The sequence below is a fragment of the Canis lupus genome, chromosome 21 (genome assembly GCF_011100685.1).
Source record: "Canis lupus familiaris isolate Mischka breed German Shepherd chromosome 21, alternate assembly UU_Cfam_GSD_1.0, whole genome shotgun sequence".
NCBI classification, from domain to species: Eukaryota; Metazoa; Chordata; class Mammalia; order Carnivora; family Canidae; genus Canis; species Canis lupus.
Window position 1 is genome coordinate 32,121,962 of NC_049242.1, and position 16,513 is coordinate 32,138,474.

General features: G+C 43.5%; 1 protein-coding gene across 1 annotated transcript; it reads left to right on the plus strand.

Annotated features, from left to right (window-relative positions):
- Nucleotides 1-56: 56 nt before the first annotated feature.
- On the plus strand, nt 57-7,413 carry EIF3F (eukaryotic translation initiation factor 3 subunit F). Its single transcript, XM_038568954.1, has 8 exons — nt 57-480; nt 3,389-3,459; nt 3,699-3,778; nt 4,199-4,336; nt 5,679-5,770; nt 6,227-6,363; nt 6,502-6,615; nt 7,186-7,413. Exons 1-8 carry the CDS (start codon nt 81-83, stop codon nt 7,261-7,263), a joined length of 1,110 nt encoding a protein of 369 aa, XP_038424882.1. The 5' UTR covers nt 57-80; the 3' UTR covers nt 7,264-7,413.
- Nucleotides 7,414-16,513: the final 9,100 nt, after the last annotated feature.

The window sequence follows — 16,513 nt, forward strand, 5'->3', positions numbered from 1 at the left end:
GTGGTGCATCTTCAGCCTATCGTGTTCTACTACTTTTCAACTCCCTCCCTTCCGCTCCCGGCTCCTTCTCTCTCGACAAGATGGCCACACCGGCAGCCCCGGCGAGTGCTCCTGCCGCCACCCCAGCCCCAGCCTCCGCCCCGGCCGCGGCCCCAACCTCGGTCTCAGCCCCGGCCGCAACCCCAGCTTCAGCGCCAGCGCCGGCTCCGGCTCCAGCGCCGGTCCCAGCTCCAACGCCGGCTCCAGCCTCTGCCTCAGACCCGGGGACTGCGGCGGCCACGACTGCGGCTCCGGGCCAGACCCCGGCGTCTACGCCAGCCCCAGCGCAGACTCCGGCGCAGTCACTGCCGGGTCCTGCTCTCCCAGGCCCCTTCCCCGGGGGCCGCGTGGTCCGGCTGCACCCGGTCATTTTGGCTTCCATCGTGGACAGCTACGAGCGACGCAACGAGGGCGCTGCCCGAGTTATCGGGACCCTGCTGGGTGAGTGGTCAAACCGCATTGACCCTCTCGCCTCCCGTTTATCCCATTGACCTCTTGACCTATTTCTGCATCCCGTCTTTCTGCCGCGACTTCCCTCCTTGAAGGAACTCGCACTTTCCTGCCAGGTTGCTGTCACTTTGGTCGACACAGAATACGTAAGCCGTAGTGCGTTACTGAATAAGTATCGTGTGCCGAATGATCGATCCCGGGTCCCCAGGATCACGCCCTGGGCTGAAGGCGGTGCCAAACCGCTGGGCCACCCGGGCTGCCCCTGGTTTTATGTTTTATTTTTAATCTCCCCGCTAGCATTTGAGGTCAAGTGTGATTAGTCCCAGACTGCCAAAAATGAGTTCAGATGCCGACGAGGAAGTCAGAAACGTTTGACTAAACGTTCGACTAAACGCTGCCCCCCACCCCCCCCGCCGCCTTCCACCCCCTTCCACGGTCTAAATGTCCTTATTTTCCAGGTGTTTACGAGGACGTTTTAAACCAGTTGGTAAAGAAGTAGGGACTTCTGTAAAAAGACATCCCTTTCAACAAGTTTGGCAGAAACCTATTTAGGTTTTTAATGATATTCTGCTTTTCTAAACATTTAATCCTGATCTTATGTTTTTTAATCTCCCTGATATGTTAATTTGTAAAGCTGAGAAGCTAAATAGGGATTACTGATAATAATGCCCTTTTCTCTTGGGAACTGCTGATCCCATCAAAGTCCTTTTCCTTCCATCCTTGTCACCAATTTTAGATCCCTTTGTAAATGGACTCTAGCCTCGTTTGTCATTTCTCTTATTCTTGAATATGTATGTAATAGTCTTTCTAGCATAGAAGACAACTGAATTGCAAAGGGGACAAGATTTGACGGTAGATTGCACCAAATATTAACCATGTGCCTTGGGATTCCTGGGTGGCTCAGTGGCTGGGTGCCTGCCTTTGGCCCAGGGCATGATCCTGGAGTCCCAGGATCAAGTCCCACATCGGGCTCCCTGTATGGAGCCTGCTTCTCTCTCTGCCTGTGTCTCTGCCTCTCTCTTTCTCTCTGTGTGTGTCTTTCATGAATAGATAAATAAAATCTTAAAAAAAAAAAAAAAAAAAAAAAAAAAAAAAACATGTGCCTTGAGACAAATTACCTGAAGTCTAGTTCTTTCGGGGCACTTAGACTTAGTCTTTGCAGAAACTAAACTATCACCAAAAGCATCTCACTGCTGGCAGACCATTAGGTACAAAACCGCGGTTGACTGCAGTCTTCCACCACATCAGGGCTACCCCCACACCCCCAATCCCTGCCTTGCAACACACACACATTTGCCCTCTCTTTGAAGATTTAGCATTTCACAGAACCTTCAGTTGATCCATTATCTTCCAAACATCAAGGTTTTTCTCAAACCAAGCCTTTGTATTCTGTTTGACATAAATGTCTTCCCTGCTCTCTCTCATTTAAGTTTCACTCATTTCCTGGGTTCCCAGGAAAAGTGTTAAGTGTCAGTTCTTTGTCTCACATTACCACCCTCACCTCCATTCTTAACCTCCAAAGTATAGTAGCATTCTGTAAATGTGTCCTGCTTTGAGCTTCTGAAATAAATGATTTTTGCAACAAAGGTTGGCACTTGACGAATACTAATCTATTTACTCTTTGAGCTGCACTGCCAAATTTTCCAAATCCACTGGAGCTATTTAAAGAAACCCAGGGAGAATGCTCAGAGCCCCCAGATACTCTAGTGACTCTAGTTAGACCAACTAGTCTAGCTCTTCAGATCCTCTTCCAGACTGGGATAATGGTATAATGCTCAGTGTTATAGAGACAGTACTTCACTGAAGAATTAAACACAGACTGCTCACGAGGAGCTTCTGAATATTCTCAGATGTTAATTCATGAAACATTTAATTTGGTTAAATGAAATGACTGGTACTGTTTAAATACCATAAAACTGTTACATATTTTGAATTCAAAGTTTGATAAAATAACTTCTGTTCTAACCTTAAATTCAAGATGAAGATATATGCAAATAATTAGAATACAATGTGATAAATGCTTTAACTGAAGGATATTGTGGCATGGAAATGCAGAAGACTTAAAACTGCTTCAGAAGTGTGAAATGGTCAAGTTTATTGAATTCCTGTTTAGAGGTCAAATAAGCATATTTATCCGCTGGGTTTGAAGACATAGTTTTAGCAAAGGGAGCAGAAACCATAGTGAAGTGGAATTAAACAGACACATGGGTGGCAGCATTGTGGTCTGTGGAGGAGGGGGAAGTGCTTGAAGCCTGGTATGGGTGGTGCCAGTAGATTAGAAAAACATGGAGAACTCAAGGGACTAGCAGTCTTAGGTCAAGAAACAAACTAAGTGGGAGTAAAGGTATCAGAACTAGAACAGAAATTTGTGGTAAAAGACTGATACTGATGTTTACAGTTCACAGGTAGAAGGTTTCTGGATGATGATGGGGTTAAGGACATGACCATTGGACTAGATGACTGAAGGGAGGTAAAGGTGAAGCTCCCTAAGATTGTACTCTGAGGCTAGGCTTCTGTTTGGGTGGCCTATGTAGACATTGTCAGAATTTTCCAAGTATTCTGCAGAATGAATTATAAGAGAAAGTCTAGTGGCTGAAAAATGATGTTCACAGAGTGAAGATCCAGAGCAGGGCTGGTAGCAGGAAAGACCAGGTAGGCAGAAGAGCTTGTAAAGGAAGAATAGACCTTGTTTATTGATGGTTAAAGGAAAACAGGCACTTCAGAGCTTCAGTTCTCTGGAGGATCCTGGTTCCATTGATGCACATGGCTGAACTTGGAGCGTATGAGTTCAATTTTTTGTTCATTGTCTTCAAGGAAGCCTCTGACAGCATTTGGAAAGTGGTCGGAGGCTGTTGAGAGCTCTAGGGTTTTATAACATGTGGACAATTCTCTCTCACAGGAACCGTTGACAAGCATTCAGTGGAGGTCACTAACTGCTTTTCAGTGCCACACAATGAGTCAGAAGATGAGGTGAGTAGGAGCTTGAGCTGCCAGTATGTCATCTATAGCTGTTCTTTTGTTAGGCTTTCCTCAAGGCTCCTCTTGCACAATATATTGTGCTCCTAACTAGAAGTCCTACAGTTGGAAGAGCTTTTTTTCTGTGTACATATTTGCTGGGCCTCTGCGGAGGTTGGCCCCTTGTCCTTTTCTTCCATATTTTTTCTCTGAACTTCTGGCTTCTTAGCTTCCTTTTCTGCCTTCCTTCCTAGGTGGCTGTTGACATGGAATTCGCTAAGAACATGTATGAATTGCACAAGAAAGTCTCTCCAAATGAGCTCATCTTGGGCTGGTAAGTTGGAGTGGAGTGAATGGGAAGTTTTGGTGATTGCCAAGATTTTTTGCCACCAGTCTAGATATTATACTCTCTTTTGGAGACAATATTGAAAGTGTATCACCTCAGGATCTATGAATTTAGTGTGTTTTGCTGGTAATTCTGATCTCATGAGGCCAAGCATATTTACTTTGAAATGTAGCTTTTACTGAGCAAGTATTTTTGGCTTGCTGGTGACTTGCAATGTTTCAAGAGCTCTGACAGTCAGCCTTTGATTTGATTTGATACAGTTTTCAGTGTATTCTTTTTGCATTTGGGGTGTCACTGGAGGTGACACTACTACAAGAGTGTCAGGTACCTAGAGACACCCATGTCATCATTGTGTTTGGTCTTAATGTCACATTTAGACATGAATCCACACTGTATTCCTTTTTCCAGGTATGCTACAGGCCATGACATTACAGAGCACTCTGTGCTGATCCATGAGTACTACAGCCGAGAAGCCCCCAACCCCATTCACCTCACTGTGGACACCAGCCTCCAGAATGGCCGCATGAGCATCAAGGCCTATGTCAGGTGACCAGTGTTTTGGGACACAAGAGCATAAAAGGCTATCTATCTAGTTCATACCATGCGTGGATGACACCCACCACCAACCAAAGCAGGTTTAATTCTTCAGTATATAATTCACTGCCTCCTAAGAAGGCCCATTCCTCACTCTCAACAGTTACCATTAGAAAGATTTTACTCAGAAACAAAATCTATTTCTGAAATATCCACTCACTGATACCTGGTGTACCCTAGATTTCTACTTATTGCTCTTAACCAATTTCAAATGACAGCCCTTTAGGTATTTGCACAAACTCTCATGTTTTTCGTGTCATCTTTTCTATAAGCTAACTCTTCACACCTCCTATAGCTGATCCTACTCGGTATTTTGGTCACAATCCTTCACCACATTCACTGTTTTTCCGAGTCACCCTTTAGTTTGCCATTATCCCGAGAACTGAACACAGGACTTAGGGTAGTACAAATTAAAGGGTGACTGTTCTTTTTTTAATACATCTGTTACCCCAGAGTTAAGTGCATTTTTGACAACAATAACATAGTTTTGACGCTGAGTTTGCAGGCAGTTAAAATACCAGCCAATGGGGGAAGTTGGGAAAGGCTCAAGTGGCATGCTACAGAAGGGGCTGCTAGAGGAGTTGGAAGGATTATCTTTTCCGGTTAGAGTGAAGGCATTTGTTGGTGCCTGTCTTATAGTTTGACTTTGTGCTGTTTCCTTGTGTGACGTGATGTAACCAGTTAGTCTTGATGCCGTGAGATAATGGTGGTGGATGTCACGTGCTTATGGGCTAGCTGGTGTACCACTAAGCTTTAGTCATCGCCTGATTTCTTAGTTTTTCCAGATATTTCAGACTCTTCATGGTCCAGTTGAAAAAAATAGAGTTGACGTAGTAAAGACAGTCACCTTTAGTAAGATCACTTACAGCACCCAGTCTCGTCTTGGGCAGACTGGAGTCAGTTGGCTTTTTTTTCAGTGCTGACGAAAGGCTCAGTCTCATAGAAGATCTTCCTTGTTTCTTCTCTCAATGGGGCTGGATATCTGGGCAGCCAGCTTCATGGGGAAATCCAGTGTCTTGTTTCATCACTGAAATTGCACAGTGAGTGAAGCAGTCCTCTAAAGGGCCAGGTCAGGTCTGAATGCTGAGTCCTCTCTCACAGGCCAGGGTTTAGTGTGTGGAATGAGCTAAAGGAAAAAATGACTTGTTCTCATGAGACCTCTGGGGTTCAGATGGTTCCAGCCTTCTTACCTCAGAACCGTGGAACCCATTCTCTTAGTATAATTGCTTTTCCAGCCTAGATTAGGAAGCTCTCTCCCAAGGCTATTTGTTTACCTTGACTTCTCTCTCCCCAGCACTTTAATGGGTGTCCCTGGGAGGACCATGGGGGTGATGTTCACACCTCTAACAGTGAAATATGCGTATTATGACACTGAACGTATTGGAGGTGAGTAACCTTCCCATACCCTCTTTTGAGGTCTGGCATTTTTCAGGGGAGGGGATTGCCACTCTAATGAGTGGAGGGCCTTGGGTGGGTTGAAAAGGAACCATTGATTGGTTTGTGAACCATTGATAAGGTTTGTGATTCAAATCACAGTTGTTCTCCTTTATAAATGGGCTTCCAGGAATTATTTGTGGAATTATTTGAGGTGGGAAATTTTCAGCACCAGAGGCTGTGTGGCCATTCGTATAAGAGCAAAACCAGTGATTAGCATACTGGGTGCAGAAGTTGAGCTTTGGCAGGAGGAAGAAAAGCTAATAAAGGCAGAGCAGAGGAGTTTAGAGAAATTGACTATGTCCAGAGGAGGGTGAAAGAGTTAGCAGAATTGTTAGAAATCATCTCTTTCCTGATGGGATGACTAAAATCTCTGTGCCTCTTATATCCCCCATCCCACTCTCACAGTTGACCTGATCATGAAGACCTGTTTTAGCCCTAACCGGGTGATTGGACTCTCAAGCGACTTGCAGCAAGTAGGAGGGGCATCGGCTCGCATCCAAGATGCCCTAAGCACGGTGTTGCAGTATGCAGAGGATGTGCTGGTGAGGAGGGGGAAGGAAAGAAAGGAGGAGGGCATAGATCTCCACTCTGGGATCACTGAGAGGTATGCTGGTGATATGGCAGTCCTCGGTGGTGGTGAGAATTAACTGTGCCTCATTGAATCTTTGTTTGGTGCTCAGTCTGGAAAGGTGTCAGCTGACAATACTGTGGGCCGCTTCTTGATGAGTCTGGTTAACCAAGTACCCAAGATAGTTCCCGATGACTTTGAGACCATGCTCAACAGCAACATCAATGTGAGTGCCTTTCCTGGGCTTCTGGGAGCTTACGTCTTCCCCCACCTCAGCTCATGCACACAAATATAAAGGGAGTTGGGGGAGATGACCCAGAAGGGAACAAAGGGAGGAGGGGCTTTGCCTTTGGCCCCTTGCAGTCCAGGTTGGGAGAAAGGAAGAGATAGTACATGTGCTTGGAGATGCCCCCGCTTTCCCTTCCTTGATTCCATTATCTCAGGTGCTATGGATACTACTGTGACTTGTTATCTAGATTCATAGTTGATAGAAATGCTAAGTCCAGAAGCTAATGACAATGCAATTTCTTCTTCTCCCTCTGAGTTCATAGGCAGCCCCCCGCCTCCATATTCTACCCCTGGGATCTTGGCTAAAGCACCCCAAGTTTATTAGTATATCAGTAGAGATGAAAAGGTGTTCTCAAACGTTTCCTTCTTATCTTCCACCTTCAACTCTTGCATAGCCTTTTCCTAAGCTGTCATTTATACCCACTTGTTCACCATGGAGCTGGCCAACACCAGACTTTCTTCTCCCTTTGCCCAACCCCTCACTCATTGTGGCTTCTTCCTCTTCCAGGACCTGCTGATGGTGACCTACCTGGCCAATCTCACGCAGTCACAGATTGCCCTCAATGAGAAACTTGTAAACCTGTGAATGGGTCCCACGCAGTACTCCTGCCAGTCTTGGGCCACCCTAGGACTCAGAATGGAGTGAAGTAGAATGGTTTACTTGTGGTTTGAGTCACACTGAGTCAGTCAACTGCTTGTGACTCTAAATAAATCTAGCCTACCTTTTGTAAATGAATCCATCTTACATGAGTTTACTGCTGGGTGGGGGGAAAACCTACTCTAGAGCTCATGCGGAAACTAGGAAGTGAATACTCTGGGTAGAAGTTGGTTGTGTGTGTGTGTGACTCACCATCATTGGTTGTGCCCAGAGCCCAACCCCACACCAGTTTATCTTCACCTGACTCCAGACCAGAAAGCCTTCTTTGCACACTGGTTTTACAGAGGTACTTTCCCACTCTTTTGGCTATAATTAGAGCAAATTGGATCTCCAAAAAATAGATATTTACCACTTCTCTTCTATAGCACTTTACACAAATGGCAGCACAAAGTGTTGCCCTATGAGCAGTTGGGAGTATCTAGGGCATGTGCTAGTGAGTGAGTGGGGAAGAAAGAAGGGAATGGGTACAAATCTCAGTCTTGGGGCCCCTGAGTACATGCTGGTAGAAATAGTATTCTGAGGATAAACTGCACTTTACCAAACTTTTCTTTTGGCTTTCAGTCTGGAAAGGTGTCCAGTGACAATACTCTGAACCATTTCTTGATGGGTCATGTGGTTTCCACAGGAAGTTAAAAATGAGAATCTATAGAGGAGAAAAAAATTTTTTTAAGTTGGATACTTAATCTGAAAAAGTAGAGGGTATGATCAGGGTTGCAAACTACTTATTATTTCAAGAGCTATTTTCCACTATGGGGAGGCAAAATTAGGATCTGTAGATTAAAGAGATTTCCCCAAAACTCCACAAATTTCTTGGGTACTGTATGTAACATGAGACTACCGTTAGGTTATGTTGAGATCTGTCAATCTAAGCAAGATGACAAGATGACATTTCCAAGGGATTTTGTAGGATAAAGGTGACTTCAGACAGCCCTTTTATTGGATATTCTAGAGTGTTCTGCCTGGGTACTGCCAGATGTCAGGTTGAAAAGGAGAACAGATCATTATTCAAGGACTGAGGGTTGGTTACATATTGGAGTAAAGAGGTGAATGAAGGCAAATGAGTATCAAAAAGATCTGCATTTTAATTCTAGTTTTGAGATCTGTAACCTTAGGAAAGACAAAATCTGGGGGTCTTAAGATGCGGATCATAATAATAGCCCATTAGGGTATTGTGTGAATTTGATGAATTAATACCGGTTTAATATGTGGAGAATCATGCCTGGTAACCGTAAGCATATAGAAAGTGGTAGCTGTTATGAACCCCAACCTGACCTTAATTCTGATTCTAATGGAATCTTAGGAAATACAAGTTCTGGGGGTTAGAAAATACAGACAGTAATACTTTTTTACATGTAGGCAGACATAAACCCACGAAATGATAAAAGTTATGCCAAATTGTGAGGTTAAAAATAGCATGCACAATGGAAAAATGGTTGATTAGAGTTCAAATATTTGTGTTCTATTTTTGGGGTAGGTGGTTTATTTATCTATTTATTATTTATTTTAGATTTTTATTTATTTATTCATGAGAGACACAGAAAGGCAGAGGGAGAAGCAGGCTCTATGCCAGGAGCCCGACACGGGACTTGATCCGGGACTCCAGGATCGCGCCCTGGGCCAAAGGCAGGCACCAAACCACTGAACCACCCAGGGATCCCCAAGGGGGTGGGTGGTTTAATATGAACTTTAGTTTTTTAAAATATGCGTGATAAAATTCTAAAGTTAACTGCTGAACATATATAACCTCCAAACCAAAGTGATAAGAAATAATGGAATAAGAAAAAGGAAAGATAGTTTTTAAAATTGGAGAAATGAGAAAGCATGGAAAAAGTGGGTAAAGCACATAAATAAAAATGGCAAAAATAAGTCTACATATAGGGACCGCAGTAAATGTAAAAAGGATTAAACTAATGAGGAAAAAAGATTGATTTTTAAAGCAAAACAAACCTGAGCCATACTTTGCAAGGGACAACATCTTAAAATGTTGAGTGAAAAAGACTAGTCTCAGGAGACGATATTATAGAGTCAGAATACAAAATCTAACACTTCCTCTTTCCTGAGAGGCTGCTCAGAGCCTGATACCCTTGACCCTCCTGAGAAGCATAGGACAGTGGACAAAAGAAATCCCATTTTTCAAGAAGTGTGCTGTCTTTAAGCCAACAGCAGCCAAAAACACTTCTGGAATTGAGATTATAAACCTACAGAAGCCCAGAAGAGTCACTGGGGAAGATTTTCACTAAGGAGGTAAACCTTGACCCTAGGAAGAGCTTGAAGGATGGACAGGAGGGGTTCCTGGGAGTGAGAATAAAGTGAATGAGGCAGACTGTGGCCTGGATACAGTGAAGAGATGTACAAAGGACAGCTAGCAAGAGAATGGTCAATGCAGGCTTGTCAGCGCCAGAATAGCTTAGGGAGCAAAGTTTCTGAAAGAGAAGTGCTTTTCAGGGTGATGTCATCTGTAAGGTAGGGGGAGTGGTCTGAGTGAGAGATGCAGGTAGCCTGAATTAGGACTGGAAGAGGCCCAGGAGATGAAGGCAGAACACGAGAGGCAATGGCCTGGCATGCTGTGGTTCAGTACGTGATCCAGGATCTTTTGCCACCTGCCCTGCCTAGTGGTTGCCACATACATTGCCATTCCAGACTAAGTGGCACGTGGAAGTAGTGACTCCCAGCAGTTCTGAGGATCCCATGACTAGGAGAAGCAGCGGCAATCTGGTGGGAACAGGAAATTAAGGCTAAAATGAGACTTACACAGTCTGACCAAAAATGGAACAAGCCTATACCAATGAAGAAAATTCTCCAAAGCTGGCTAACTCCCCAATCCCACCCTTCCTGTCACATGAGGTTACCGGTTCGGGGCTCTTCAGCAGTCTTAGCCAAATTTTCCTTACCTCTACTCGAACAGCTTTTCCAAAGAATCCCCTGGCCAGTTCCACACATTTCTCACACCAGAACCTTCAAATACTAATCTATCTACCCCAAAACTATATTCAAATATTCCACAGTCATTAGCCACCCAAACTAGTCTTTTCAATCAATCCTACAAACTATGCCAACCAACTACCCATAAGCCATGGCCCCACCACGTCTCCATTTCTCAATTCCGCTTCCCCACAGAAGCAGTTTAATACCAGTTTACCCAGTGTCAATGAGCTTCAGTCTGATGGTTGCTTTGGTAGAGAACATTAGCTTCATAGGCATAAATGGCATATTCTTGTACCTTCCTTGATGGGCTCCAATTTACACTGACATATAAGCATTTTGACATTAAGAGAATCCTGAATGGATGGCCTAACCCTAAAGTACCCTGAGCCCTTGGACATCTGGATCCTAGAAGTACATATTGACTCCTAAGCAAACAGATTGATCTCACCAGAATGCATCCTTCAGGTATACTGAGCCTCTGGACTTAACCTCCTAAGAACTTTGAATTTGGACCACTTGACCCATTGGGCAGATTGATGCCCAGTGGCAGTGAGTCTCTGCAGGTATCTCATTGACATACTGATAGTGCGTAGTAACCCTATGCACACTAACACCATTTGTTCTATATTCACTGTTTACTCATTTAGCACTAAGTTTTTAGTATTTGTCAGATATCATGTTAGCACTAGGTGAATAAATGTGCACTCTGTGTTACTGGTCTTGAGTTTACATTTTGGTGGGGAAAACAAATAGTTAGAAAATAGGAAGTGAGTGCTGGATCTAGCACTTAACTGAGCACCTATTTAGTTTGGGTCAGATATATTCCCTCTGGAATATGAACCTCTGAGAGGTTCAGAGAGAAGTTGAGTGCATTACTTTAGATAGGGAACACAGTGATGAAATGATTTTAATTCAAGTCTGGACTTTTTTTTTTCTGTAGCCTTCTGCTTCAGTTAAGTGGCCCAATGAAATAATAGGGTGAAAATGCAACATAATAGGAGCATATTATCTGTCCTAGGGAGTCTGGGAAGATTCTACCCAGGACATGATACCTGAGCTGGTCTTTCTTTTTCACTAAATTAGGAAAGGATAAACGGGGCAGAGGAAACAACACTTAAAAAAAAAATACTAACCTATTCAGAACCTAAGGGGGCATATGCGGGAGGCAGACCATAAGGGCCCTCAGACTATGGAGATTTTATTTTAGAAGTGGGAAGGCACCAGATAATTACATAGGGATTTCCGGAAGATCATCTGGTAGTAGTGTAGAGGAAGAACGGAAAGGGTGAGAAGCAGAAGGCAGGAAAACGAGTCAGAGGGGGCAACTGTGATTGTTCAGATGACCATGGCAATGGAGATGGTGACAAGACTCCATTTGAAGAAGCTGTTATAAGGCAAACTCCGGCGAGTGCAGAGACTGGTTGAACTTGGTTGGTGAGATGTGGGAGTTTACGGGGATGTTGCCTGGTTTCTGATAAGAATGATTGAAAGGATGATAGTATGTGGAAAACCTGGCTACTCCAGCGTGGCAGAAATTTAGAGGATACAGAGATGAGTCCAGAATTAAGGTTAGAAGGGTAGGTTGGGACCTGTTTAAAAAGCCCAAAATGGAGTCATTTGCTCCTCCCTCCCCCAGACTTCATTAGTTTCAGCGCATCCCAGAATGTCACCTTTTAACGGGCAAATCTGAAATTTCCTGACCAACACTAATAAGGCTTAACAAAGCCAATTAGATCTTCATATTTACTCAGTTGGATTTTGTTCTTTAACCAAATGGTGAAGTCTTAAATGCAACTAAGTAACTGAGATATCTTTGATAAACTACGGGCTGCACCAAATCTTGAGGAAAGGCTGAAGAAGTTAATCATTTAGTCATGTAGTACTTACCAAGTGCCCCCAAATGTGCGAAGCAAGAAGTCTTGGTGTCTGCTTAGAACCCACTGGAGGGGACAGACAAGTAGAGGTGATTGCATTGGGAATCACAAGGCATTGGAGGTCATGGATGGCTTCGAGTTAGGAAGTAAAATCCAAGCTGGACTTGAAGAATGAAGAGGAAACAGACTGAAAAAGGAGAGAGAGGAAAACAGCATTCTAGGGACAGAAAGCTGAGAAAGGCTCAGAGACAGCATCAACCATGTGCCTCCGTCATTGCTGACTCTTGGCTAAGGAGATGTAAGGAAAGAACACACTATGCCTAGGTTGAAGGAAAAAGGATAATATCTTATATATTTTTTATACTTTTATATTTATATATATTTATTTACAGCCTTGCTAACGTGCACAAGTTTGTTTTTTCTGTGAATGTGTGTTCACACATTCTCTTTGTATGTGGTTGTGCATATGCTAGAAACTTTAGAATGTGTCTGGGTGAAACAGTATGTGTTGCCAAAGTTCTAAGACACCACAGTCCTCTGATTTTCTCCAATCCCCCTTACCCAGTCCTTTACTGTGCTTTAGCCTCGTCATTCTGCTGTAGGAAAGACATTAGGGTTCAAAGCCAATGGCCGAGAAAGAATTCTTGAGATGTCTTTGGTGCAAAAAGGTGGTTTTATTAAGGCAAGGGGGAAGGACCTGTGGGCAAAAAGAGCTGCACTGGAATGGTAAGGAGTGCCCATTATATACTTTCAAGTTAGGAGGGGGTTAGGAATAGCACAAGCCTCCCGGGTATTTTGAAACAAGGTTTCCAGGATCCTGAGGGGGCCAGCTGTTGTCAGGAAAAGGTCATTTATTACTCTTTAGTGAAAACTCAGATGTGTATCAGTGAGCCATATGCTTGGAGGATGATTGCCAACATGTGGGGGGGGGGGGGGGGGCAGTAGAGATTAATTCCAAAGAAAATTTTTTAAAGTAGACTTCTAGGATCCTGGGGGTCATGCTAAGATTGTCTTTTGCCCTTAGCAAAGTGTCAACATCAGGGCAGCTGAGTTCCTAGAGGAGTGTCACTCTGCCTGTTTCAAGGACATGTTAATGGGCTGTAAGTAGTAAGGAAATGTAATGATTTTTCTTCTGCCTTTGCTTCCCACATCACTTCCTCCTCTGAGCCTCCCTCAAGGTTTCATTTCCCAGGGCTTCCATCCTGGACCTCCTCACTGTCTACACCACACCCTGTGCTGAGAAGATCTTATTGAATCCTTTGACTGCAATTATTGCCAGTTGGTTATAGATGCCCAATCTTCAGCTTTAGCATTGGTCCATATTCAGAACTGTTTGCAGGCTACTTAAATGGACACCAGATATCTCAAAAGCATCTTAAATTCAACATGCTCCATTTTGAACTGATTGTCTCTTTCTCCCCCCACAAGCCACCTCCTAAATATCCTTTCTCAGGTTGATGACACACTAGGTACTCTATTGTCAAAACTAGAAACCTTGGATGAATACCTTGATTCTCACCCCATCCCTTTCCATGATGTAATCAATCATGCCTATATAGGGAAGCTTCCATAAGAACCCAAAGGACAGAGTTTGGATAGCTTCTGGATTGGTGAAAAAGAAACTACATGAAACAACAACTATCTAGAAACAACATGCATGCCAGGAAAGTGGTGTACCCCCAAACTCCAGAAACAGGAGCTTCTGTCCTTGAGACCTGTCCACATCTCACACTATGGATCTCTTCACCTGTTATTCAAACACTTTAATGTCTTTAGTAGATCAGTGATGGCAAATAAACTGTCTTCTTGAGTTCTGTGAGGTGCTGTAGCAAATTAATCAAACCTAAGGAGGAGGTCCAACTTATACTTGGTATGTCAGAGCACAGGGGACAACTGGGACTTGTGACTGGGATCTGAAGGGGGTAGAGGAAGGCAGTCTTGTGGGACTGAGCCCCTAACATTCAAATCTGACACTATCTCCAGGGACTTAGAGTCAGAATTGAGTTAAATTGTAGGACACTCAGCTAGTGTCTGAGAATTTCTTGATGTGAGAAAATTACCTACACATCTGGTCACAGAATTATTTGGTGTGAGTAGTAAATGTAGGGTAGAAAGTTTTCCTGTTCACCCTCTTTGATCCATTCTCATCACAGCCCAGGATGAAGTCCACACTTCTTAACACAGCCTATAAGGTTCATCATGATCTTGCCTGACTCTTCACCACATACCTTACACTCTCTTACCTGGCTTACTACTGCTCTTCCTTTAGGTTTGTTTTATTTATTTATTTATTTATTTATTTATTTATTTATTTATTCATTCATTCATTCATTCTTTCATTCATTCTTTCATTCATTCATTCAGGAGAGATACAGAGCGAGCGAGAGAGAGAGGCAGAGGGAGAAGCAGGCTCCATGCAGGGAGCCCGATGTGGGACTCGATCCCTGGTCTCCAGGATCAGGCCGTGGGCTGCAGGCGGCGCTAAACCACTGTGCCACCAGGGCTGCCCCTCTTCCTTTAGGTTTTAGTCTAGGTGTTGCCTCCTCTTGGAAGGTGCTCCTGTACTATGATTGCACGACATGCTCATATCTTAGCATTTATCTCACCATTTACTTGTCTATTTACTCTCATTAAAAAACAAAATTTAGGGGTGGGAGAGGGGGAAAAAATTACATTTTAAAGATCTTACTGGCTTTATTCACAGATTCAGAAAACAGGTAGCCTCCCATCTAGCAGATAGAAGGGAGCTCTGAAGAGCTGTACAAAATGAAAGACTTAGGGGCAGAAGAAGTGAGAACAAGGAAATTATACAGTGGATTGATGGATTAGTTGTCCTTTAGGGGATGGCAGGCTTCTATGAGGCAGATTACCTCACTACTGCTGACCAGTTGACTCTTGATCTGGTTTAAGAGTCTATTTCTGGGAGAGGCCAAAACTCTAGCAGAATCTCAGTTTGGTGATGAGCATATGCTAAGTGGGCTTGGCATAAGTGACTCTTGTTTTGGACCTGTTCTGTTTTTAACACTCTATAGGAGCAAAAGCTCTGTAAGGGTCAGGATTGTCTATCCTGTTGATTGTTATATTCCTGGATCCTAGAGCCAATCAACAAAATACCTTCTCAAAAAATGTTTGTGACACGAATGAAGGAATACTGGGTGGTTTGCAGGATAATTACCACAAGGCACCCTGGACATGATGATTCATCAGGAGTCATCAGGATCCTTTGGAGAAGGCCTGGAGGGGGAGATCACACCAGATATTACGTTATTTGTTTTACTCATTTATTCTAAAAATATCTAATGATACCTGCTATGCACCAGACACAGTGTTTGGCACTGGGAATCTAGAAGTAAATAAACTGCTCTCTGCCCTCTCTGGGTTTAAATCTTATGGAGGAGATACACAAAAATAAGCAATCATGACAAAATGGAATAATTTTTATAAGAGATAGAAACAAGTCTTGGGAAGACATAGTACAGAACATGTTTAAATCTGCCTGAGGGTCAGAGAGGGGAATTCAGTCCTAAGAGACATAGGTAAGTGTCTAGGCACAGAAGAGGAGGAAGAGCTTTGAAGGAAGAGGGATGAAGATCAAATTATTAATTTTACAATGGCCCACATGTGGAGTGTTGTGCTTCCAAGGATACAACAGCCTAGAGGTAAAATAAGGTGGCAATAACAGCCACAAGGCAGTATCTCTGTCACTCCTACCTTCGGTGGGGGGGGGGGGGGGGGGGGGCAAATGTGACACCCACTTACACATCCTCCAGAAAGTCATGGGGTATCTTACAAGTTCTCTGAACTTGGAGTCAACTTTGTATTTTGAAATTTTAACCGAATTTTACAAAATAATTTTTAACATAAAATAATTGTCCATGTCATTAAATCTTCAAAAACCTTATTTTGAATAGTTTTATGTTTCTATTATGTAGACAAACTCATTTATTTAAGCAATTTTTTAGTACTGAACATGTGGGCTGTTTCCAGCTTTGTGTGAATACATCACTCCATGGTGAACAGCTATGTGCAGACACGAATGCCTTGAGTTCTATTTCTTTAGAATAATTTTTGTCCTCTACTCTGTGGCACATTGTCACCTGGGAAACCTGCACAGTGCCACCCAACTTATGCATGTGAAGGAAACCATTATGAAAGTACATCTCCAGCTTCTCTTACCCTCTTTCTACTGTGGAGGGAGGGAATGGGAAGCTTAGAGGGAATGAGAGAAAATACGATCCTTCTGCCCTCTGTGAGTCCATAAATGCCACAGACCTCTCCTCCTTCATCAGCTTATACCAGGGTCCCTCTGAAAACTCAGAATAGCTTGGAGAGCAAGGGATTCTAGGAATGTGGAAACCTGAATGTGATTCCTTTTATCA